The 20845-nt window shown below is 39.7% G+C and overlaps 4 protein-coding genes across 4 annotated transcripts in view; 2 read left to right on the top strand and 2 right to left on the bottom strand.

Annotated features, from left to right (window-relative positions):
- The window catches only part of Phum_PHUM513240 (uncharacterized protein), a gene marked incomplete at both ends in the record, with an annotated part of 1512 nt that extends 556 nt beyond the window's left edge, over nucleotides 1–956 (bottom strand). The window contains 2 exons of the mRNA XM_002431094.1: nucleotides 20–291; nucleotides 683–956. Of these exons, the coding sequence (XP_002431139.1) occupies nucleotides 20–291; nucleotides 683–956 (546 nt within the window). The remainder of the gene's footprint in view (nucleotides 1–19; nucleotides 292–682) is intronic.
- Nucleotides 957–1096: 140 nt separating this feature from the next.
- Phum_PHUM513230 (SEC23-interacting protein, putative) lies at nucleotides 1097–6246 on the top strand (the record flags this gene model as incomplete). The annotated part of the gene is made up of 11 exons (XM_002431093.1): nucleotides 1097–1142; nucleotides 1568–2515; nucleotides 2595–3359; nucleotides 3455–3792; nucleotides 3861–4026; nucleotides 4513–4757; nucleotides 4828–5022; nucleotides 5102–5267; nucleotides 5350–5544; nucleotides 5621–5948; nucleotides 6036–6246. 11 exons carry the CDS (start codon nucleotides 1097–1099, stop codon nucleotides 6244–6246), a joined length of 3603 nt encoding a protein of 1200 aa, XP_002431138.1.
- Nucleotides 6247–13711: 7465 nt separating this feature from the next.
- On the bottom strand, nucleotides 13712–15232 carry Phum_PHUM513220 (uncharacterized protein; the record flags this gene model as incomplete). Its single annotated transcript, XM_002431092.1, has 5 exons — nucleotides 13712–13939; nucleotides 14029–14208; nucleotides 14284–14414; nucleotides 14503–14592; nucleotides 15193–15232. The coding sequence occupies 5 exons, from the start codon at nucleotides 15230–15232 to the stop codon at nucleotides 13712–13714; spliced, it is 669 nt and encodes a 222-aa protein (XP_002431137.1).
- A 610-nt stretch (nucleotides 15233–15842) lies between these two features.
- Nucleotides 15843–19933, top strand: Phum_PHUM513210 (uncharacterized protein; the record flags this gene model as incomplete). Its single annotated transcript, XM_002431091.1, has 3 exons — nucleotides 15843–18763; nucleotides 19105–19294; nucleotides 19361–19933. The coding sequence occupies 3 exons, from the start codon at nucleotides 15843–15845 to the stop codon at nucleotides 19931–19933; spliced, it is 3684 nt and encodes a 1227-aa protein (XP_002431136.1).
- Between the last annotated feature and the right edge of the window lie 912 nt (nucleotides 19934–20845).

The following is a 20845-nucleotide window of genomic DNA, read 5'->3' as shown; positions in this document are numbered from 1 at the left end:
AGGTATTAATAATAATCACTTGTAAATTTTTTTTCTTGAGTTTTTCCATCAGGTTTCCTTTCGAGCCTTCATCATCATCATCTTTGGGTTTCGTTCCTGTTATCAGTAATATTGTACCATTTGTAAAATTCTTATCAACAATTTCGTTCATTACTCGTAAAGTTGGATAAGCAGAAGAAGAAGAAGAAGAAGAAGAAACGATATTTGTATCGTTTTTACTTGTTTTTTTTAAATTTTTAACGGCTTTTAAAAATCCGGAAGTTGAATCATAAGAATTTGATGTTTGCAAACCTGAAAATTGGAAAAATTAGAAAATAAGAAAAAAAAAACCTTAATGACAAAGTTAAATGTTTTTTTTTTGTTATCTTCAAGCAAATAATAATAATGAATTTGTTTAGTTTATATTTGTTTGTTTGTTTGTTTGTTTGTTGTTTGTTTATCTGTTTTTTTAATTTTTCTTTTAACAGAAAAACCAAAAAAAAATTGTTTTCTCTTTGTATTTATGATCACGTTGTTGATTTTTTTTTTTCAATATCCGCCATTTTTTTTGGGGGGGAGGGGGTTTGTTCGTTTTGTCTATCGTGCCTTAAATTTCTTCTTTGTTCAGAAAAGGAATGAAAAATTTTTGTAAAGATGTATTTTTTTAGAAGCGAAAAAGAAAAAAAAAATGATTTTCTCATACCATTCGAATCGAACGTTATCAAAAGGATTTTCTCAGGTTTTTCCGATTCAATTTCTTTTCCATCATTTTCCTCGTCGTTGATACTTTTAAGATTATCCAAAATTTTTTCATCCGATTCGATGATGACGGCGATGACGGTTAAATTATTTCGTATGGTGTCGAAAATCAAATCGTAATTTTCGAAATTTTTCGACGACGATGTTGTTGTTAAATCCGCGGAATTTCGCGTTGTCGAATTGGTGGGAAATGGAAAACCGTTGGTTTTATCCAACATCCACGCACATAAAATATGATAAAATATAAATTTGACGGAAAACATTTTTAAAAAAAAAAAAAAAAAATGTCGTTCGCGCGAAATATATCACAGATCGGAGATTGATCTCACACGTTAACTCGAACGAATAATAATATTAAATGAGAAAACATGTCGTTGTCGTCGTCGACTTATGTACATTAATCAGTAAACAATTTTAATGTGGGTACACTATTAGATCATGGATTTTTCTTGCGTAAAAATACACACGCACGCACACACGCACACACAAGTATGAAAAGATTGTCGTGTAGATTCTCACAGGATGTTGCATATACGTTTAACATGGGGGCGGGGGCAGAAGCGGGGGCGGTGCGGGTGTTTCTTACAAAGAATTTTTAGTGATTAATTTTTTTTTTTTTACGTGTTTTTGCCGACACAAACATCAAAAAAAACAAAAAGATAGATTTGTTTGTTTGTTTGTTTGTTTATTTTTGTTGTCTCTCTTTATTATTATTATTTTTTCATTCAAGAGCTAGTCATTGATTGATTTTCATACGTAAAATGAATCATTATCGATCGACGTAAAAAAAATTTGTTTGTTTGTTTGTTTTATGTAAAAATCAACGTAGACGACAAAAGCAATTCATCGAATACAGAAAATGTAGGATCCATCATTCAAGGTGGTAGTAGTAGTAGTAGTGGTACATCACCGATCGATTTAAATGAACCACCGAAAAAAGAAGAGGTTGAAAATCCACCTCCACCTCCTTCGGTGTCGAATGTCAATCAAGGTTATGCAGGATTTATAAGTTCGTTTTTCGGCGGTGGAAATTATTACAAACAGGAATCGAATCAACAATCATCTTCGAAGGCGGCGACACCGTCGTCTGTTCCCGATTCCCGTACGACGACTCATTCACCATCTCCTGGTAAAAACGTCGTTCAAACTTTTTCACCGACTTTGCAAGTTCCGTTATCGAACGTCGACGAGACCGTGAAAAGTGGTGATTCCGTATCGAAATCCCCTGTCGGATTCGTACATTCGACGGGATCACCTTTTCAACAGGCTGCGGGTTCTAAATCCACGTTGTCACCCTCGACGATTTCAAATACCAGTTTGCAGAATCCCCCTAGTCAATTTGTCAATTCGGCAAACTGGCGTCCTCCTCCGCCTACCCCTTCTCAAGTACCTAATCCTTCTCGAATGCCAAATCCGAATCAATTGTCCAACACGCAAGATGTAGTCAACACTCAAAACCAACACTTTTCCTACGGTTTCGAATCGTTCAACGATTCCAAGTTAAGACCTTCTATAGGGTCTCTACCGAAAGCTCAATCGTCATTTGATTTACCCGTACGAAATTCCGCCGAATCGGCCATTTCGAATCATCCATCGTCTTTTTTCAATGCTCCTCAAACGCAAGGTGCGAATATTTCCGGGACTTATTTCTACGAGGGACGTCCCAGCAGCGTCGACTCTCTCAATTACAACGAACCCGCTTCCATGGGAAACACGTACCCTCCGCCTCCTCCGCTTATGAATTCGAGTAATGCATCTGGTCCGCCCATATCGTCCAGTAAGTATCGCATTCCCATTTATATCGATCCCGTTGTACGAATTTTTAATGAATTAATTTTTTTTTTTTTTTTGATCAGGTACGTCGTTCAAAAATTATCGTCGTGACCACCATAAACGTCCGGCTTATGCTCCGGTACCCGGACTCACATCCAACACGATCGTGTCTTCGTCATACCTGATGCCTTCAAATAATTTTTCAAATTATTCTCATTCTTCTCTACCCTCACTCTCATCCAAACACCAATTAACAACGAGTTTAAGTCAACCGGCAATTGATTTGTCAAAGGAAAACGCGAGCGCATCCATCAGTTCATCATCGACTCCAGCTTCATCTTTAAATAATTTTTTCGTTTTAAATTACGCATCGTCGAATTCGAGCAATTCGCAAAATTTCAATTCGCCGGAAACGCAACCGAATTTATCAGTTTCACCGAATGTTTCAAACGAATTCATACCTCCAGACACGAGCATGCGTAGCCATCCGACGACAACAACAGTGATGAGTACGATCCCCTCATCGAACTGTTCCCTGGCATCTAATGATTTAAGTAGTTTTAATGTCAATTCTGTCGCCGTGCATCCACCGATAATGTCAACAAAAGAACAAGCATCAACAACTGCTTCTCCTCCTCCTCCTCCTCCTCCACAGTCGAAAACGACATCACCTCATCCCAATATTCCACCTTCTTTGAATACCCTGGCAAATCTTGGTCATTCTGGAATTATTTATAGGCCTGCATACCATCATTGGTTTCTCAGAATCGAGGGAAAAGATGGAAAAGACATTTGGCAACCTTTCAGCATGACGGATTCTCTTGCACTCGAGCAAGCGTTAAATTCAGGTATTTTTCAATTTTCCAAACGTTTTTTTTTTTTTTTTTGGGGGGGGGGAGGGACAACGGGGAAAAATATATAATTTTTGTAAATATAATTTTAGATACGTTGAATCCCGAGACGGTTGTACCAACGGACGGAGGACGTTACGACGTTAACATATCACAAAGAATGAGGACTCCCGTGTACTGGGATGAAAAACCCAAAAGAGTCATGCGTTGTTCGTGGTTTTACAAGAACACGACCGAGAGCAGGTTGCATCCCTACGACGAAAACACGGCTTACATTCTCGAAGAGGAATACAAGAAAGCCGTCATGGCGAATTCGTGGAACAAAAAAGTGGATTTACCAAGCGGCGACTACATTATAATGTACGGTCCGAGCAGCATGGCTCTTTTTCAAGTTACACCCCAAACTCCCGAAGGATGGGAAGCGGAAACCGTAAGTCCGCCCTCGCGGCGTCTCGTTATGTAAGAATCGTATTTTGACGATGGTGTTGTTGTCGACAGGATTTTTCAGAAAATACCTTGCACAGACCCAAGATAGTCAAGAGAGGAGTTCTGGACGATTTTGAAATCGACGATGGAGAACCGGCCAAAGTCGATCATTTGATATTTGTGGTTCACGGAATCGGATCCGTTTGCGATTTGAAATTTCGCACAATAGAAGAAGCAGGTCAGATATTATTATTATTAATAATACTGCTAAAGTTTACAAATTAGAAAGACGGTTGTCGTTGTTGTTGTTGTTGTTACTATTATTATTATTATTTAAAAATGATTGATAAATGGAAAAACAAAAACGTGATATATATTCTAGGAGAAAATTCGTATGAGTCTTCGGTCCTTTCGAAAACGAGAATCGAAAAAGGTAAATTATTATTATTTGAGTTTTGGAAAATTTCCAGGAGATGTCGCAGGTGTCGGTCGAACGTAATTCAAATTTTTTTTTCGAATAAATGTCGGTTAAACGTGTTTGTTTTGATTTTTTCCTGATCCTAACTCGTTTAGTTATTTATAATGTTTAAGTAGTATTTTGCTGTTGTTGTTGCTGTTGTTGTAGTAGTTGTAACTTACACGGAGGGGGCTTTCGAATCAAAAAAAAAAAACCGTTAAAAGTTTAAATTGACTTACACGTATTTTCGTTTTTCCTTTTTCACAGTCGACGATTTCCGTAACAAATCATTACAATTGATGAAATCACATTTTAAAACGACTTCCGAACAGGGACTCGTCAACAGAATTGAAATATTACCCGTTTCGTGGCACGGTCACCTTCACGGAGAAACAACAGGAGTGGATAAAAGACTTCAAACGATCACACTCAAATCCATTCCGCGTCTGAGACATTTCACTAATGACACGTTACTCGATATTTTGTTTTACACGAGTCCCGTGTACTGTCAAGTGAGTATTTTTAAGCATGTGGAAAAATGGCGCGATTTGCTACCCGTTCGATTTTTTTCTTTTTTTCCAGAACATAATGCATCAAGTCGGACGAGAAATAAATACATTGTTTAATAAATTCAAAACGAGGAATCCGGATTTCAATGGCGGCGTTTCACTCGTCGGTCACAGTTTAGGTTCGTTAATTTTATTCGACATGTTGTGTCATCAGAAACCCGTGTCGCCACGTATGGAAAACATAACGGAAACGACAAATCAGGAAATCGTTAGTCGTCAAATCAAATTTATTTAGTTGTTATTCGTTGACGCGATAACGTACATGATTTTGTTTTTAATAATAATAGATAAGTCAAGATTTTCAAACGACCGTTTTGGCGGGAAAAAGCAAACCTAGTTTAAGTCGTAAAGTGAGTTACGTCATTGGGAATGCTGGAACTGGACAACCTTACATTGAATATCCACAGCTTAGCTTTCAACCCTTGGCTTTTTTCGCACTGGGATCCCCAATCGGTATGTACTCTTCTCTTTAATGTGTTTTTTGTCTTTGTTCCACGACATCTTATCCTTTTTTTTTTGGGTGGGGGGGGGTCAGGAATGTTCGTGACAGTGAGAGGAATCGATTCGTTGGGTCTCGATTTCACTTTACCGACGTGTTCGAGATTTTTCAATATATTTCATCCGTTCGATCCGGTCGCGTACAGGATCGAAGCTTTAATAAATCCGGAACTTTCGGAGAAGAGACCCGTTTTGATACCGCATCACAAGGGGAGAAAACGAATGCACTTGGGTGAGTGTTGACGTGTGAGTGTCAGAACAACAAAAAAAAAAAGTTTGAAATTTTATGACGATGGATTTATTCGCAGAATTGAAGGAAACAATGGCGAGAGTCGGTGCGGAATTGAAACAAAGGCTCATTGATTCGGTGAGAAGCACTTGGAACACGGTTTATCATTTGACCACGTTCGGGAGAGCCGACGACGGTTTGGAACAGGAAGTCGACAAAGTTATTGAAAAACAATTGGAGAGACAGCAAAACGAAACGGCAGCACAATGTTTGAACGATTGTTTCGACAGCGAATGCAACGCGGGACGATTGAATCAGGGAAGACGAATCGATTACGTCCTACAGGAGGCTCCGTTGGAAAGTTTTAACGAATACGTTTCCGCTTTGATAAGTCACGTGATTTACTGGTGAGATGATGCTAGCGACACGTCATACGAAAATGGAAGTTTTATTTAAATTTTATTGTTTGTTTTTTTTTTTTTGTTTTGTCGTAGGGATTCCGAAGATACGATGCTTTTAATATTAAAAGAAATTTATAGCAGCATGGGAATATCACCGGATAATCAAATAACCGTTGGAATGACGGAACCAACGCCCGAAGATGGAGCCCCGTCAACGTCGATGAACAACAACAACAACAACGGCAACAGCAACAGCAACGGTAACGCGGATGCTGCCACGAAAACATCATACGGATTCACTTAAATTATTATTTAATATCTTTTTTTTTCTTTTTTTTTTTTTATCCTTTTTGCGTTTAATTAATACGTATGTATATACATATATATATATATATATATATATATATATGTACACACGCACACACACACATAAATACGCTTATGGTTGTTTTAATTACGAATATTTATATAGATTTATTTATATTTATGTGTCGTTAAGTGTCTGTCGTTAACACATTATTATATTTATATATATAAAATATTGGGTGTGATATTATTATATGTATTGCTATTAAATATAATGGAATTATTTTTTTAATAAAATGATATTTTAAAAATAAACGTTTTATTATTATTATTTCTATTAAATGTAAAAATTCCAAAATAGTTTTTTCCTTTTGAAAAAAAAGCTTTTTCCTTTATCCTCCATAAAATAAGTCGAACAAAGCGCTCCAAGCGGTCAAATTTGAAAATTAAAAAAAGTCGGGGTATTAGAAATAAAGGGTTTTTTTTTAACGGTATTCTGGAAAGTTTTCTTTTTATGATGTTATTAAAGGTAAAAAAAATAAAAAAAAAATTACGTTAATATGTATAATATTTATTTAAACAATTTTTTAGTTATCAATTACATTTATAAAATAATACAAAAAAAAAAAAACGTTACGTAATTATTTATTCAAAAATTAACAACAATACGGTTCGTTAATTACGTAAACAAAACCGTTATAGTTTTCATCGGTTTCCGTTTACGTCATTACAAAAAAACACCACAAAAAACTTTCAAAATTTTTCGGTTTTCCGGTTTAACAAACAAACAAACAAAACTTTTTATAATTAATATTTTATCAGTTCTGTAAAAATTTTCCCTCTCTCTCTCTCATCTTTTAAATTTTTTAAAAATGGTAAATTTACCATAATTAATTTTATCACCATCATCGTAATGACCGTTACTGACGTCATCAGTTACGTCATCACGAAACGAATTGTTTTCAACGATTTTTTCGGCGCTACCGTAAAAATCATTAAAATAATTATTATCATTATCGAAATCGTTTATATCGAATTCATCGCTATTTTGATTCGATGATGAATAATAATCGAATTGATCGATATTATCGAATCCATTTCGATTATAATCGTATTTATAAAAAAAATTATTTTTACTTAATTTTAAAAAATCTGAATCGTCGTCATCGTCCTGGTCATCGTGGTCGTCATCGTCGTCGTCGTCAACGTCATCATCACCCGGATATCTAATCGATTCATTATCATCAACCATTTCCGGTTTTGAATAACTTAAATTCGTCGTCGTTACATTTTCGTCATCATCATCATAATTAACGTATTTATTATTATCATTATCGATTGAATCGTGTGTAAAATCATTTTTAATATCTGTATCGTACGTGTTTGAAAATGACGTGGCAGGAATCGGATTAAATTCTAACGAATTTTTATCATCATTATCATTTTGTATTTCTAAAGATTTTTGTTGTTGATAATTTTCATCGGAGATATTTTCTTCTGCTTCATCTTCTTCTTCTTCTTCTACACCACCTCCTCCTACATCTCTTCCTGCTTCAACAGCTGAAAATATTACAAAAAAAAATTAAAAAAAAAAAAATGGCGGTTAATTTAATCGTTAGGAAAAAAAAATGGCGGAAAAAATAGAGAAAAAAAAATTTCTCTCACCCTTCGAATAATAATAATAACGATCTTTTTTTTGATTATTATTATTATTATTAGTAGTATAGTAATTCGAATAATCCAATTTTTTAAAAAATTCCGGATTTCTATAAACTGTTATTGCTTCCGGTATTAAATCATTTAAACAATTTATTAACGGTTTTTCAATTATTAATAATAATAATAAAATTATTTTATTCATTTTAAAAAATTTTCTTACAAACACGACAAACAACAAACAACACAAGAACAAACAACACGAATGAAATTTATTTATCGACTAAATAAAATTTTTAAAAAAAATTTCATTTAAATAATAATGATTTTATTATTATTATTATTATTAAATTTAATCAGGCGTTAATAAAAAACCACACACAAATCGAAAGCGTTAAAAATAAAGGTATAAAAAAGAAAGGTGTTGTTGTTAAATTAACCATATAACCGCCATTATATATATGTTATCTATTTATTTGATAATTATTCACCGTATAAGCATTCTTATATTAATGTTGATAATAAAAACAAAACAAATGTTGTTGTTGTTGTTTTCGGTTGTTGGTTGTAGTTGTTGGTTGTTTTCTTTAATTAGTTTTTTATTTTTTAAATTTCATTCCTATCACGTTTATTGATTTTTATTCGATGATATGATTGTTGATAAGGTTTTCAGGCCGTTTTTTCCTCGCAATAATTTTGTTTGTTTGTTTGTACGATGGTTATAAATAAGAGAAGACAAAAAAAGCGTGTTTGTAGATACAAAAAAAAAATACTCGACGATTCCCCCCATTACGTCCTTGTTTTTCGCATCGGCAGAGAGGCGACGACGGAGTGTTGGTTCTGCGGTGCGCCCGAGGACGACATCGAGCACATGGTCGCGGAATGTCCCACGTGGGATGAACACAGGCAGCGGCTGGTCGGCGTCGTCGGACCCGACATGTCGATCCGCGGGCTCGTGAATGCGCGGACCCCGGGAATGGTCCGCCGTTTCGCGATTTTCGGAAGCGGTCCTACGGGCGAAAAGTACGGAGTTCGTCGACGTATGCTTCGGACAAATAGGTTTAGGGATAGGTCTAGAGATAGGTTTAAGGATAGGTGTAAGGCTAGATCTAAGGTTAGGGTAGGGTTTAAAAGATCAATAAATCCCGCTGATGAGGAAGGCGAGGAGGAGGAAGAAGAAAAAGAGGTGGCGGAAGGAGCGGTTCCGGACCTTCGTCATCGGTCGAAGAAGAGGAAACGTCGTCGTCGGAAGGAGGAGGAGGACGAAGACGAGGATGCAGATGACGACGACGATGTCTTCGATTAGCGAGGTGCGGCGACGAACGCGAGCTTCGTCGTCGGTGAGTCTTCTTTATAACTTCTCGGAGGTCGGCGGTCCCGGTCGATCTCCTCTATCTCTCTTGCCCCCCATTTAGTCCTCATTACCCGTTAGGAGAGAATGCGATCAACATACGTCTTCACTTTCTTCTTTAATTTATCCTTAACTCAGGTGGTGAAGTTTTTTTTTTTAAGGGGGGAAAGCCGCGACGGCTCTTGGTTCGGATCCGAGGACGGAGCGGCCGCGATACTGTTCTCGAACTCGGTCCGGACGCCGAGGCCTCGGGAACTTTCTCGGGGGGAGGGTTTCGTTCTGGTCGGCTGGGGAAACGCGGTTCTGGTGTCCGCTTACGCGTCTCCGAATCGTCCCGTCGGTCAGTTCAAGAATTTCTTGCACGCGCTCGCGAGGGAGATCGATGGGTTCGGGTCTCGTCCCACTCTCGTCTGCGGCGACTTCAACGCCAAGCACGCTCGTGATCGGGATACGCGAACAACGCGCGCGGCCGACTCCTCAAGGAGTGGCTCGATTCGCGTCGTTTCGTCGTGCGAAACAAGAGGGGGGCTAAAACTTGCGTGCGGGCCACCGGCGAGTCCGCGATCGACCTCGCGGTTTCTTCCGTCGCGGCCGCGTCGTGGGTCTCCGGCTGGGAGGTCCTTTCCGATTTCGAGTCCTTGAGCGACCACGCCTACCTGGCGTTCTCGTTCGGGGCTCCTCGGAGTTCGGGGGGGGGGGCTGCCTCTCGGTCCGGCGGTCCTCGCGTCGTCGTTCCGCCCCGGTGGAGTCTGAGGACGATGGACGAAGAGCGGCTCGTCGAGTGTCTCGCCGCGGAGTCGTGGCGAAGGGCCACCGTTTCGGGGAACGTGAACGCCGACGAGATGGCGCGATCGATCCGGGACGACTTGCACAGGGTGTCGAATTTGTGCATGAGGAGGGTCGGTTCGCGATCGAACGAGCGCAAGCGGCCTAAATATTGGTGGACGGACGCGATAGGAGAGCTGTGGAAAGAGTCCTGTCTCGCCCGTCGTCGGTTCGGGGAACGAAAACGCGAACTTCTCCGCCGCGGAGGAGATTACGAGCGCATCGTGACCGATTCGATCTTGCTGGGACTTAAAGCGGAGTGACGGGCTTCGCGGGTTCGCGTTCGCCGAGCGATATGGAGTTCGAAGGAGGAGAGTTGGAAGGAGCTCCTGAGCGAGGTCGACGCGGATCTGTGGGGTTTTCCCTTCCGCATCGTGACGAAGAAGCTTCGGAGTTCGTCGGGGCCGCTGACGGCCGGTATGACGGGGGAGTTTCTCGCCGAAGTCATAGCGGAACTCTTCCCGCGCGTCGCGCCTTTCGCGTTTCCTCCGGCGGGCTTCACCTTCGACCGCGATCGCGACCGAGTGACCGAGGGGGAGATTCACATCCTCCTCGACGCGGCATCCAAGAAGCGCTCGGCTCCGGGCTCGAACGGCGTGCATTATCGGATCCTCGGCAGATCCGTCGAGGTGATGTGTTCGCGTCTTTCGTCGCTCTACACCGCGTGTTTCGAGGAGGCGTCGTTTCCGAAGCAGTGGAAGTTGGCGAACCTCGTGCTGCTAGAAAAACCGGGTAGGGACCCGTCGACGCCCGGCGCTTATTGGCCGATTTGCCTTCTCGACGTGGAGGGTAAGTTGTTCGAGCGCGTCGTCGCGTCGCGGATAATCGGTCACATGGGGGCGGACGGAGGGAGGTACGACCTCTCTCCGAATCAATACGGCTTCCGGGCGGGCCGTTCCACCATCGACGCGCTCGTTCGAGTCCGGGATGCGATCAAGGATGCTCTGCGCCGGGGCGAAGTCGCGATCGCGGTTTCGATCGACGTGAAGAACGCGTTCAATTCGGTTACGTGGTCGGCGATACGGGACGGGCTGGTGTCGAAGTCCGTGCCCGATTACCTCGTTTCGGTGATAGGGTTCTTCCTCTCGGAGGGGAAGTTTTCGTACGAGAAGCCGGACGGAACAACGGAAACGGCGGACGTTTTCTGCGGTGTGCCCCAGGGGTCGGTCCTCAGACCGCTCCTCTGGAATATCGCCTACGACTGCGTCCTCACCCGGACCGTCCTTCCTGAAGGTTGCTCTCACGTTTGTTACGCGGACGACACCCTGCTCCTCGCGACCGGTTGCGGGTGGGCGGAGGTCCGGGATCGTGCGGAAGCGGGACTCGACGCGACGGTGGAGGTCATCCGGAGCATCGGACTCCGGGTGTCTCTGCCGGAAACGGAAGCCTGCGGATTCCACCGTCCGAGGAATCGGCTTCCCAACGGCCTGGCACTGTCGTCTGGGGGAGTGAGGATCGGGGTGGGGAGGACGCTCGGGTATCTGGGGGTCACCTTCGACTCGGGTCTCACTTTCGGGCAACACCTCGCGCTTTTCGGACCGAAGATCCGAGCCGCGAGCGCATCGTTAGGGCGCCTGATGCCGAACCTGCGGGGTCCGCGGCGAGGGTCAGGCGATTGTACGCGACGGTCGTTCACTCCGTGGCCCTGTACGGAGCACCGGTGTGGGCCGAATCGGTGGCGGCATCGCGGCCGCTTCGCGACAGGGCGATCCAACTCCAAAAGGCGTCTCTGAACAAGGTGGCGACGGCGTACAGGGACGTCGAGGCGGAGGTGGCTTGCCTTCTGTCGGGAACTCCCCCGCTCGATCTCCTCGCGATGGAGACACTCGTCCTCTACCGCGAGCGGGGTCGCGGCGGGCCGAGGAGAGCCCGATTCCGCAGGGAACTTTGCGTTCGCACGGTCCGATCGTGGCAGGCGCGGTTCGGCGACGGGCGCAGGCGTTACGGGGGGGAAATAATCGAAGTTCTTGGCCCCCGACTGGGGGACTGGGTGGGGCGGGGTCACGGAAACTTGACCTATCGTCTCGCTCAGGTCCTCACGGGCCACGGAGTGTTCGGCTCGTACTTGGCGCGCATCGGCAGAGAGGCGACGACGGAGTGTTGGTTCTGCGGTGCGCCCGAGGACGACGTCGAGCACATGGTCGCGAAATGTCCCGCGTGGGACGATCACAGGCAGCGGCTGTTCGGCGTCGTCGGACCCGACTTGTCGATCCGCGGCCTCGTGACTGCGTTGCTTCTCGGACCCCGGGAATGGTCCGCCGTTTCGCGATTTTCGGAAGCGGTCCTACGGGCGAAAGAGGACCGCGAACGCGAGCTCGAAAAGTCCGGAGTTCGTCGTCGCATGCTTCGGACGAGTAGGTTTAAGGATAGGTTAACAGATAGAATTAAGGCTAGGTCTAAGGTTAGGTTAAGGTCTATAAATCCCGCTGTTGAAGAAGGCGAGGAGGAGGAAGAAGAAAAAGAGGTGGCGGAAGGAGCGGATCCGGTCCTTCGTCATTGGTCGAGGAAGAGGAAACGTCGTCGTCGGAACGAGGAGGAGGAGGAAGTTGAAGAAGAGGACGACGACGACGTCTTCGATTAGGGAGGAGCGGCGACGAACGCGAGCTTCGTCGTCGGTGAGTCTTCTTTACAATTTCTCGGAGGTCGGCGATCCCGGTCGATCTCCTCTGTCTATCTTGCCCCCCGTTTAGTCCTCATTACCCGTCAGGAGAGAATGCGGTCCACAAAAGTCTCTTCTCTTTCTTCTTTCGTTTACCCTTTTGCAGGGTGAAGCTTTAGTCTAAACCCCCCCGCCCCGGCCGCATTCTCTGGAAGCAGGCGAGCTTTCATCCCTTTCCCCCCGCAGCGAAGGACCGGAGGACACTCTCGAAAGGGGGTGCCGAACGTCCCGGGAGGTGCGTTCTCATCTTCAAGGAGGAGATGGAACAAAGATTAGGGCAGACCTCCCCAAAAGTGATCATGTGGAACGGCTAACGTTCTGACCTACCGGAGAGGGGAGATTGAAATGTAGGTTTTACTCCCACGAGCGTCTCCCCCCCTTTTTAAACAGGTTCGCGCTTTAGCGACATGCCCAGGAGTTTTAGTGGGTATGGGTTCTCGGTGAGGCTTTCTTTAAATCCATACCGAGTCCCACACTCCCTCCTTTCAAAGGAGGGGTTAGTGCGTAACCGCATTTCTCCTGGGTCATCAAAAAAAAAAAACAAAAAAAAGTATCCGTGCAGGCAGGAAAAAACACCAGACAGCCAAAGAAGCAGACAAAAGGCTGAAGGAAGGATGATGTGGGGGAACGGTCATCGTGGGAGCAGTACTGGGAGCCATGCCCACATTCTTCGGAAAATATTATAAATAGCACCACCAAAATTCGAGCATTTATCCCTAAGGAATCGTCGGGTAGAAACCTGGAATAAATGCTTAAAAACCCCGACAAATAAGAGCCTTGTCGTGTTTAAGAGTGACCCTAATAATAATAATAATGATGAGAGAGTCGCGCGTGACGTATTAAAAAATTATCAAAAAACTAAAATTTTTGTTCGAAATTTTTGGAGAAATCATTTAAAAGATTCGCGTGATTTCGTACACACAACGTTCATGCACACGTGATATAAAAAATTTAATTTTTTTTACCGGATTTTTAATGCTGGAACCGTGAATCCCGATCGAAAGATTCGATGGAAAATATATCTCCTGGAATTATGAGATTTTTCCGATCGGATAAAACAAAATCCAAATCGTTTATTTTCGTCGATTCGAAAAGTGACGGCGAGGAATTCGATGATCCGAATTTATCTCCAGCATAAACGGATATGTATCCAGTAAGTCTTTCCAGTCTCATCCTTTGAGCAAAATCAATCAATTGAACCTGCAATCGAGGAGGGGAAATAATAATAATAATAATAATAATAATAATAATAAAATCCAAACGTGAAAATGTCATTTTGTTCTTAATACCATTTTTTCATCGGTTGTGATTCCGTGACATTCAACCAAAACCAGGTACATGAATATATTTATATCATCCGTCGGATACTGTCGATGGTATAAACTTATTCTTCTCAATCCAAGGTCATCTGGAAGGTACATGTATATGTATCTTGCACCGGTCCAATCTTTCCACGTGTCCAACATAACCTTTTCCAAAAAAAAAATCAATTATTATTTCCCTATTTAAAACACGCACGTGCACTCACACCCACATCCGCTCACCTGACTGAAATTTTTATCCAGGCTTTTAAAACCTAAAAGAATATAACCGATATTTTCTTGATTTTGCGGTACTGGAGCAACGCATGGAAGTTCCGTTTCCGGCATTATTTTTCTTACTTCTTGATAAACGGCTGAAATCAAATTCCAAAAACTCTTATCAATCTTAACAATTTTCCTTTTTTCCTTTGTCATCAATGGAAAATCATTACATCGATTTACCTTTTGTTACTGTTATGGAATCCGTACCGGAAGTTTCGTTTGGTGACGTCACATTTTGAAAATTCGAATTTGGAACATTATCCGTTCCCTCTGATAAATGCACGATCGGAAACAAAACTAAAAAAAAAAAAAAAAAACAAAAGAAAATAAGAAAACTCGTTACTTTTTTTTTTTTTTTTTTTTTTTTTAATTTCTTCTGCTATCGCGAAAACGACGACGTTCGTTGTTTTGTTTTGTTTTGTTTTTTTTTTTTTTTTTTTTTAGGTTGACACATAAATATTTTCATGTTGAAATTTTGTTTTCGTGTTTTTTTTCTTTATTTCTTTCTTTCCTTACTTTAACATACACGCACACACACACACACGTACACACACGCACACGCACACGCACAGTCACACGCAACACACATGCACGTATAAATATTTACGATGATGGATGTTAACTTATTTCAAATTATCAAGTGATACACACACACACACAGTATTATTGATTTTTTTTTAAAAGAGAAGAAGAACAAAAAATAATAATAATAATAAATAAATAAATAAATTACATACATTCCAGAGCGATCGGTTTTGGAAACAACAAACAACAACAACAACAACAAAAAAAAAAAAATGGAGGTTAAATATAAAAATAGAAGGTAAAACCTTTTTTTTACTTATAACAAACTAATAACTATTTGTTTACCTTTTACCCTTAATGATAATGATAGCCATAAGTTATACATGTAAACGTCTTATTTTTATTATTCGTTTCAGGAGCGTAACAAGGATTTCGATAAAACTCAATTTGACTACGTAAAAAAAAAAAAAAAAAAATTAATATAAGACGCACTCACGCACTCGCACTCACGCACTCCTTACGCACATAGACATATAACCCAAGAGTGATTAGTTTAAAAATAAACAAAAATAAATAAATAAATAAATGAAAAAATGGTTCTTATACACGTTAATAATAATACAAAGGAGGTATATAAAAATTCATCATTGAAATCAAATAAGGATGAAATAAATTGTGGAACCCGTGGGAAAAACTATAATAATAATAATAATAATATACTTGATAATAAAAATAAAATGATGTCGTGTAGAAAAAAAAAAGATGACGTTTTTCATACGGAAAAATATAATGCTAATAAAAATATGATGGATTTAAATAATAATAATAATAATATTAACGTTAATAATAGTAGTCGTAGTAATAATAATAATAATGATAAATACGGAGACGATTATTTTAGTGAAAAAAATTTCGATATCATCGGTGTAAAAAGAAAAAACGCTTTACCGTTAAATTGTAGAGTTTACGATTGTAATAATAATCTGTCGGAAAAAATGGTCGTGATAAATAGTTTCGAATGTAAAACCGTTGGAAGAGGTATAGGTACGAATTCAACAAACGTACGTCATCAAATTATAAAAACAACAGATTGTAAAAAAATCCTGAATTGTACGAGTACGCCGACGAGAAAAACAATATTGAAAAAAAATTTTCCAATCGATAGAAAATCGATAGAATCCGGTTTGAAAAATGATTTGGTTCAAACGAAATCGCCAACGACGACGACGACGATGACGAGAGTGGCAGCGGCAGCAGCAGCAGCAGCAGCAGCCGCGGCAGCTGCGGCGGCTGCAGCGACAAATTCAAAAGCTAAAAAACCCGGGATAAAAAATAATTTAAATAAAAAAGAAAAAAATTCGAAAATTTTAAATAATAAAATTCAGCAGGATGTTAAAATGGAAAAAAGGAAAACGACGAAAGGAAAATTGCGTGAGGTCGTTGTCGAAGATGCGTTCGCCATGATGGAAAATGAGAAAATATCTTACGATGAACCAATGAAAAAAATAAATTCCAATGATAATAAAACTCTTTGTTTGCTATTGAAAAAACCCATAAACGATTCGGAAAGTGCAATTTGTTTAAATTTATACAATCGTTCAATTCGAGATTTGGCCGTGCCGGAAGAAGAAGAAAAAGATATCGAAATGGAAGATAAATTAAAAAGCGTCATCAATTTCGAATGCGATTGCGGGTACACGAATAAAGCCAGAGTCACGGGGTCATCATGGAGGTTAAACGTGAAAAATTCATTGGATAAAAAATATTACGCGGATTCGGACACAAACGATAACGATATTAAACTAAAAGAGAGTATTAAAGTATCAAACATTCCCCTCGCGTATTCAAATGAAGAATTTTTAAATAAAGTTTCGGCAACACCTACGATAACAATGGCAACAACGGAAACTATGACGGTGCCCTCTATAACGACCGTTACGACAACCACAGTGAGCAAACCTAAACTGTTAGATTTTGAAAAATTAAAATATACGAATTGCAATGCAGAACCTAACACGAATTACACTCTTCACCTACTAGAAAGTTACCATCAGCAAACGTTAACGAGAAAGGAAAGCGGATTCATCGATAAGCAATTAAGTTTTACAAAATTGCGACAAACGACGTCAAAATCATCCAACAGTTGCTTGAAAGGTAACGTGAATAAAAAATCATCAACGGAAAATGAAATCGAGTGCGGCGGATTGATGGCGGAAAAAAATAAGGCGAAAATTGATTCCGCGGTAAAAAATTCATCGGATGTAAAACCGGAAATCGTGAGCGTTGGTAATGGCAATGGCAATGGCAATGGCAATGGCAATGGCGCGAAAGTTAAAAAACTTACGACAAACACGAAATTCGATGGGACCATTATAAGTGAATACAAACCACCGACTGGACGGGGGATGCAAACGTTTAGGCAAAAACAAGAAGGAACGCAAAAATCCGATCCGATTTTAAAAAGTCAAGGGAAAAAATCATCCGACAAAACCGGAAATTTATCCACGACCATCATTCGGGAAAACAACGTAGAGGAAAAAATATCAAGTTCGACGGTTACGAAATCGAATTTTCCTAAATCAAACACGAAAATAAACGAATTCGATAATCGGACGCAAAAGAAAATCCTAAGGAAAGCCAAACCGTTTGTTAATAATCCTCGTTTGTCGCTCGAAACGTCGCAAGGAAACAATCAAAACGCGGTCGCTGCGGTGACGGTGGCGGTGGCGGTGACGACGACGACGACGACGACGACGAAGAAGTTTAAAAATTGTTTGGAAAAGGAAAAACCTTTATCGAGAATTTTAAACGTTGAACAAAGCAACGATTCGGTTAAACACAGAAAACTATACGAAGGAAAACATTCGTGTGGCACACCTAAAGAACTCGAAAATCACTATTCCGACGATAAAAACGATGACGTCGGTGATATAAATGACGTCACACTTCCGGTAGAACCGGAAATAAAGCCAAAACTCGAAATAAAATTTGATTTAAAATCCGAGGATGAAACGATCGAACAAATGGAAAAATCGAAATCCGACCTCGACATAACTGAAAACCTTACACCGGAAGACAAATCAATCACTTTACCCGAAGATGATGATAATAATAATAACACTAATACTACTACTACTAATAATAATAATATTAACACTACTACTACTAATAATATTAATACTAACACTACTACCACTACTAATAATAATAATGATACGAAAAATTGGCAAACGAAAAACGAACCTAAAAAAGAAACAAGAGCGGACAACGTGACGCACGGAAAAGTCAACATCAATTTATTTTCAACGGTACTTCCGGTAAAACCTTTTACGTCATCGTCGTCACTAAAGAAAAAATTAAAAATTAAAAAACCCGCGAAAAGCATATTGAAAAATAAAAAGAAAAAACTGCCATCGGATCCGAAAAATTCAATTTTCTTAACGAGCGGCGGTCATTACAATTCGGTCACGGCTTTTAAAAATAACATGAAAGAACGTAAACCGGAAATGAAAATAAGAAACGGTTTGACAATAAGCAAACACGAGAGTTTACTAGACGAGGATTTGAATAGGATATTTCAAGAAGTTGCCGCCATTAATCTCAAGAGAAGATGTAGCGAACCTAATTCGTTTAAGGGTTTCGTTTGGAAACCCGATTTGAATATATTTAAAAATGATAAAACTTCAATGTCGTCACTCGCATCAAGTTTGAGACATTTAAACACGGACGACATTGAAGATTTTAGAGTTTGGGAATCTACACCGATGACTATAACATCCTGTTGGGAATTATCCCTGTACCACGGGAGGAGGCCATGGTCCCTTTTGAGTTGTTCCGTTTTCAAAGGGAACAGAATTTCCGATTCGCCTAATTCAATTCTGGATAATTTAAGATGCGGTGGAAAGATGAACATGAGGTAATATATTCACTCTCTCTCTCTCTCTCTTTCTCTCTCTCTCTTCTTCTCTTCCTCTCTTTCCCTCGCATTCTCTCACTCTCTTTCTCTCGCATTCTCTCTTCCTCTCTTTCCCTCGCATTCTCTCACTCTCTTTTTCTCGCATTCTCTCTCCTTTCTCTCTCCCTCTTCTTCTCTTCTTCTCTTTCTTCCTCTCTTTCTCTCGCATTCTCTCTCTCTCTCTCTCTCTTTCTCTCTCTCTCTCTCTCTCTCTCTCTCTCTTTCTCCTTCTCTCTCTCTTCCTCTTTCTCTTTCTCTTTCTCTCTCTCATCCGAAACGTTGTTTTTTTTTTTGTTTTCCAGTCAATTATTATACGACAGAGACGATTACAATTGTTCGGATTATAGCAGTTCATTCGATATCGAGCCATCGATCGCACAAAAAAATATCGATATTAAAAATTGGTTGTCGGCATTTAGTTTCACAACGACTTCGTCATCGAACGATACGATTATTTTACCCAGAGTGAACGAATCGAGAAATAAAGTTCAGGTAATAATTTTGTTTTAATCGAATCGATCGATATATCGAAATTAAAACGTTTTTTTTGTGTTGTAGCATCGCAACGTGAAAAAAAAGAACACGATAAAAAAGATAAAATTCGGGGAAGGTTCGAATAAGAAAAAAATAGAAAATAATAAAAGGAAAAATCAAAAAGATTCACGTAACGACGTGATGAAAATAAAAAAGAGAAAATCCGGAAGTTACGTAGCAGTAGACAGATATAAACACGTGGGAGGAGAATCGAAAAATTACGAATATTTGAGTTATTATCGGGAAAATTATTCACACATGGGTGAACCTTTCGCACCGGAAATAACATTTTCAAGCGACGAAGAATTATATCCGTTAAATATTAATTACACGACGGATTCGTTCACATTGACAGACGACGAATCATCTTTCATAATTCCCGAACGTACTCAATCGAGAGTCGACTGTTTTTATAAACCGTTAACGGAAACGGATTCGACGGAAATAAATTCAAAATCTCAACCTCCTCCAACGCCTAATGACACGTTTAAAGGAATAACCGAAAATCCGACGTGTAAATTATTGAGATACATTTTTTTAATGTCCGTCGCGATTATTATTTATTTTTGTGTTAATAAATTTTCAAATTTCGTTTGATGAGAACAAAAAAAAAAGTAAGAGCGTGAATATGGTGACGACATGATGGGCCTCCCTCCCCCCCATTTGGAAATCAAACGTTATTAAAAATTAATTTAATAAATAATTTACCTCCTTTTTCTTTAGCGACCAACATCAAACCATCTCTTTTTAAATGATTTGTTTTTTCATCAATGGCTGCTTTTTTTATATTCGTTTGTTCTTGATTGTTGTCATCGTGACATTTTGATGGTATAACAAATGAAAATGTTGTTAACGGTCCGCAAACTTTTATCGGCTCAGGTGAATTTGTTAAACCATTTCCACGTGTTGAACCTACGATAAGAAAAGAAAAAAATAATAATAATAATAAATTTATCACACATAAAATTGTTTATAAAACAAACAAAAAAAAAAAAAAAAAATTATTTTTTAATTTTTTTTCACGTCTCCGTCCATGTTTATTTTTTTTTGATTGGTTTTTCGAAATTTGTTTTTTTTTTTTTTTTTAATTGATTTTATCCGAGAGTTCAAGATTATTGATTTAAAAAAATTTTTTTTTTTTTTTTTTTTTTTTTTAAAATAACAACAAAATTTTACAATTTTCCTTTCGTGTCTTTTGACCTCAACCCTTTTTTTCTTTTTTTTTTTTTATTTATTTATTTATTTTTATTTTTGGTTTTGTTTTGTGTAACGTTTTAACAGCAAAAAATAATTTTTTTATTTATTTTTTCCGAACGAATTTTTTTTATTTTTATAATTTATAAATAAATATATATTTTTATTCACATAATATATTCCGTTTATTTATTTTTTTAAAATATGATTATCATTATCATTACTTAAAATGAGTTTTCCACAGCAAATTACACTATTAATAATGTTTTGTCGTTACGTAATGTTTTAATTATGCCCCCCCCTTTCCCTCGGCCC

The sequence above is a fragment of the Pediculus humanus genome, genomic scaffold, assembly GCF_000006295.1.
Source record: "Pediculus humanus corporis 1103172108281 genomic scaffold, whole genome shotgun sequence".
NCBI classification, from domain to species: Eukaryota; Metazoa; Arthropoda; class Insecta; order Psocodea; family Pediculidae; genus Pediculus; species Pediculus humanus.
The sequence above is the reverse complement of the archived record's forward strand: the minus strand, read 5'-3'. Positions and strand labels throughout refer to the sequence as shown.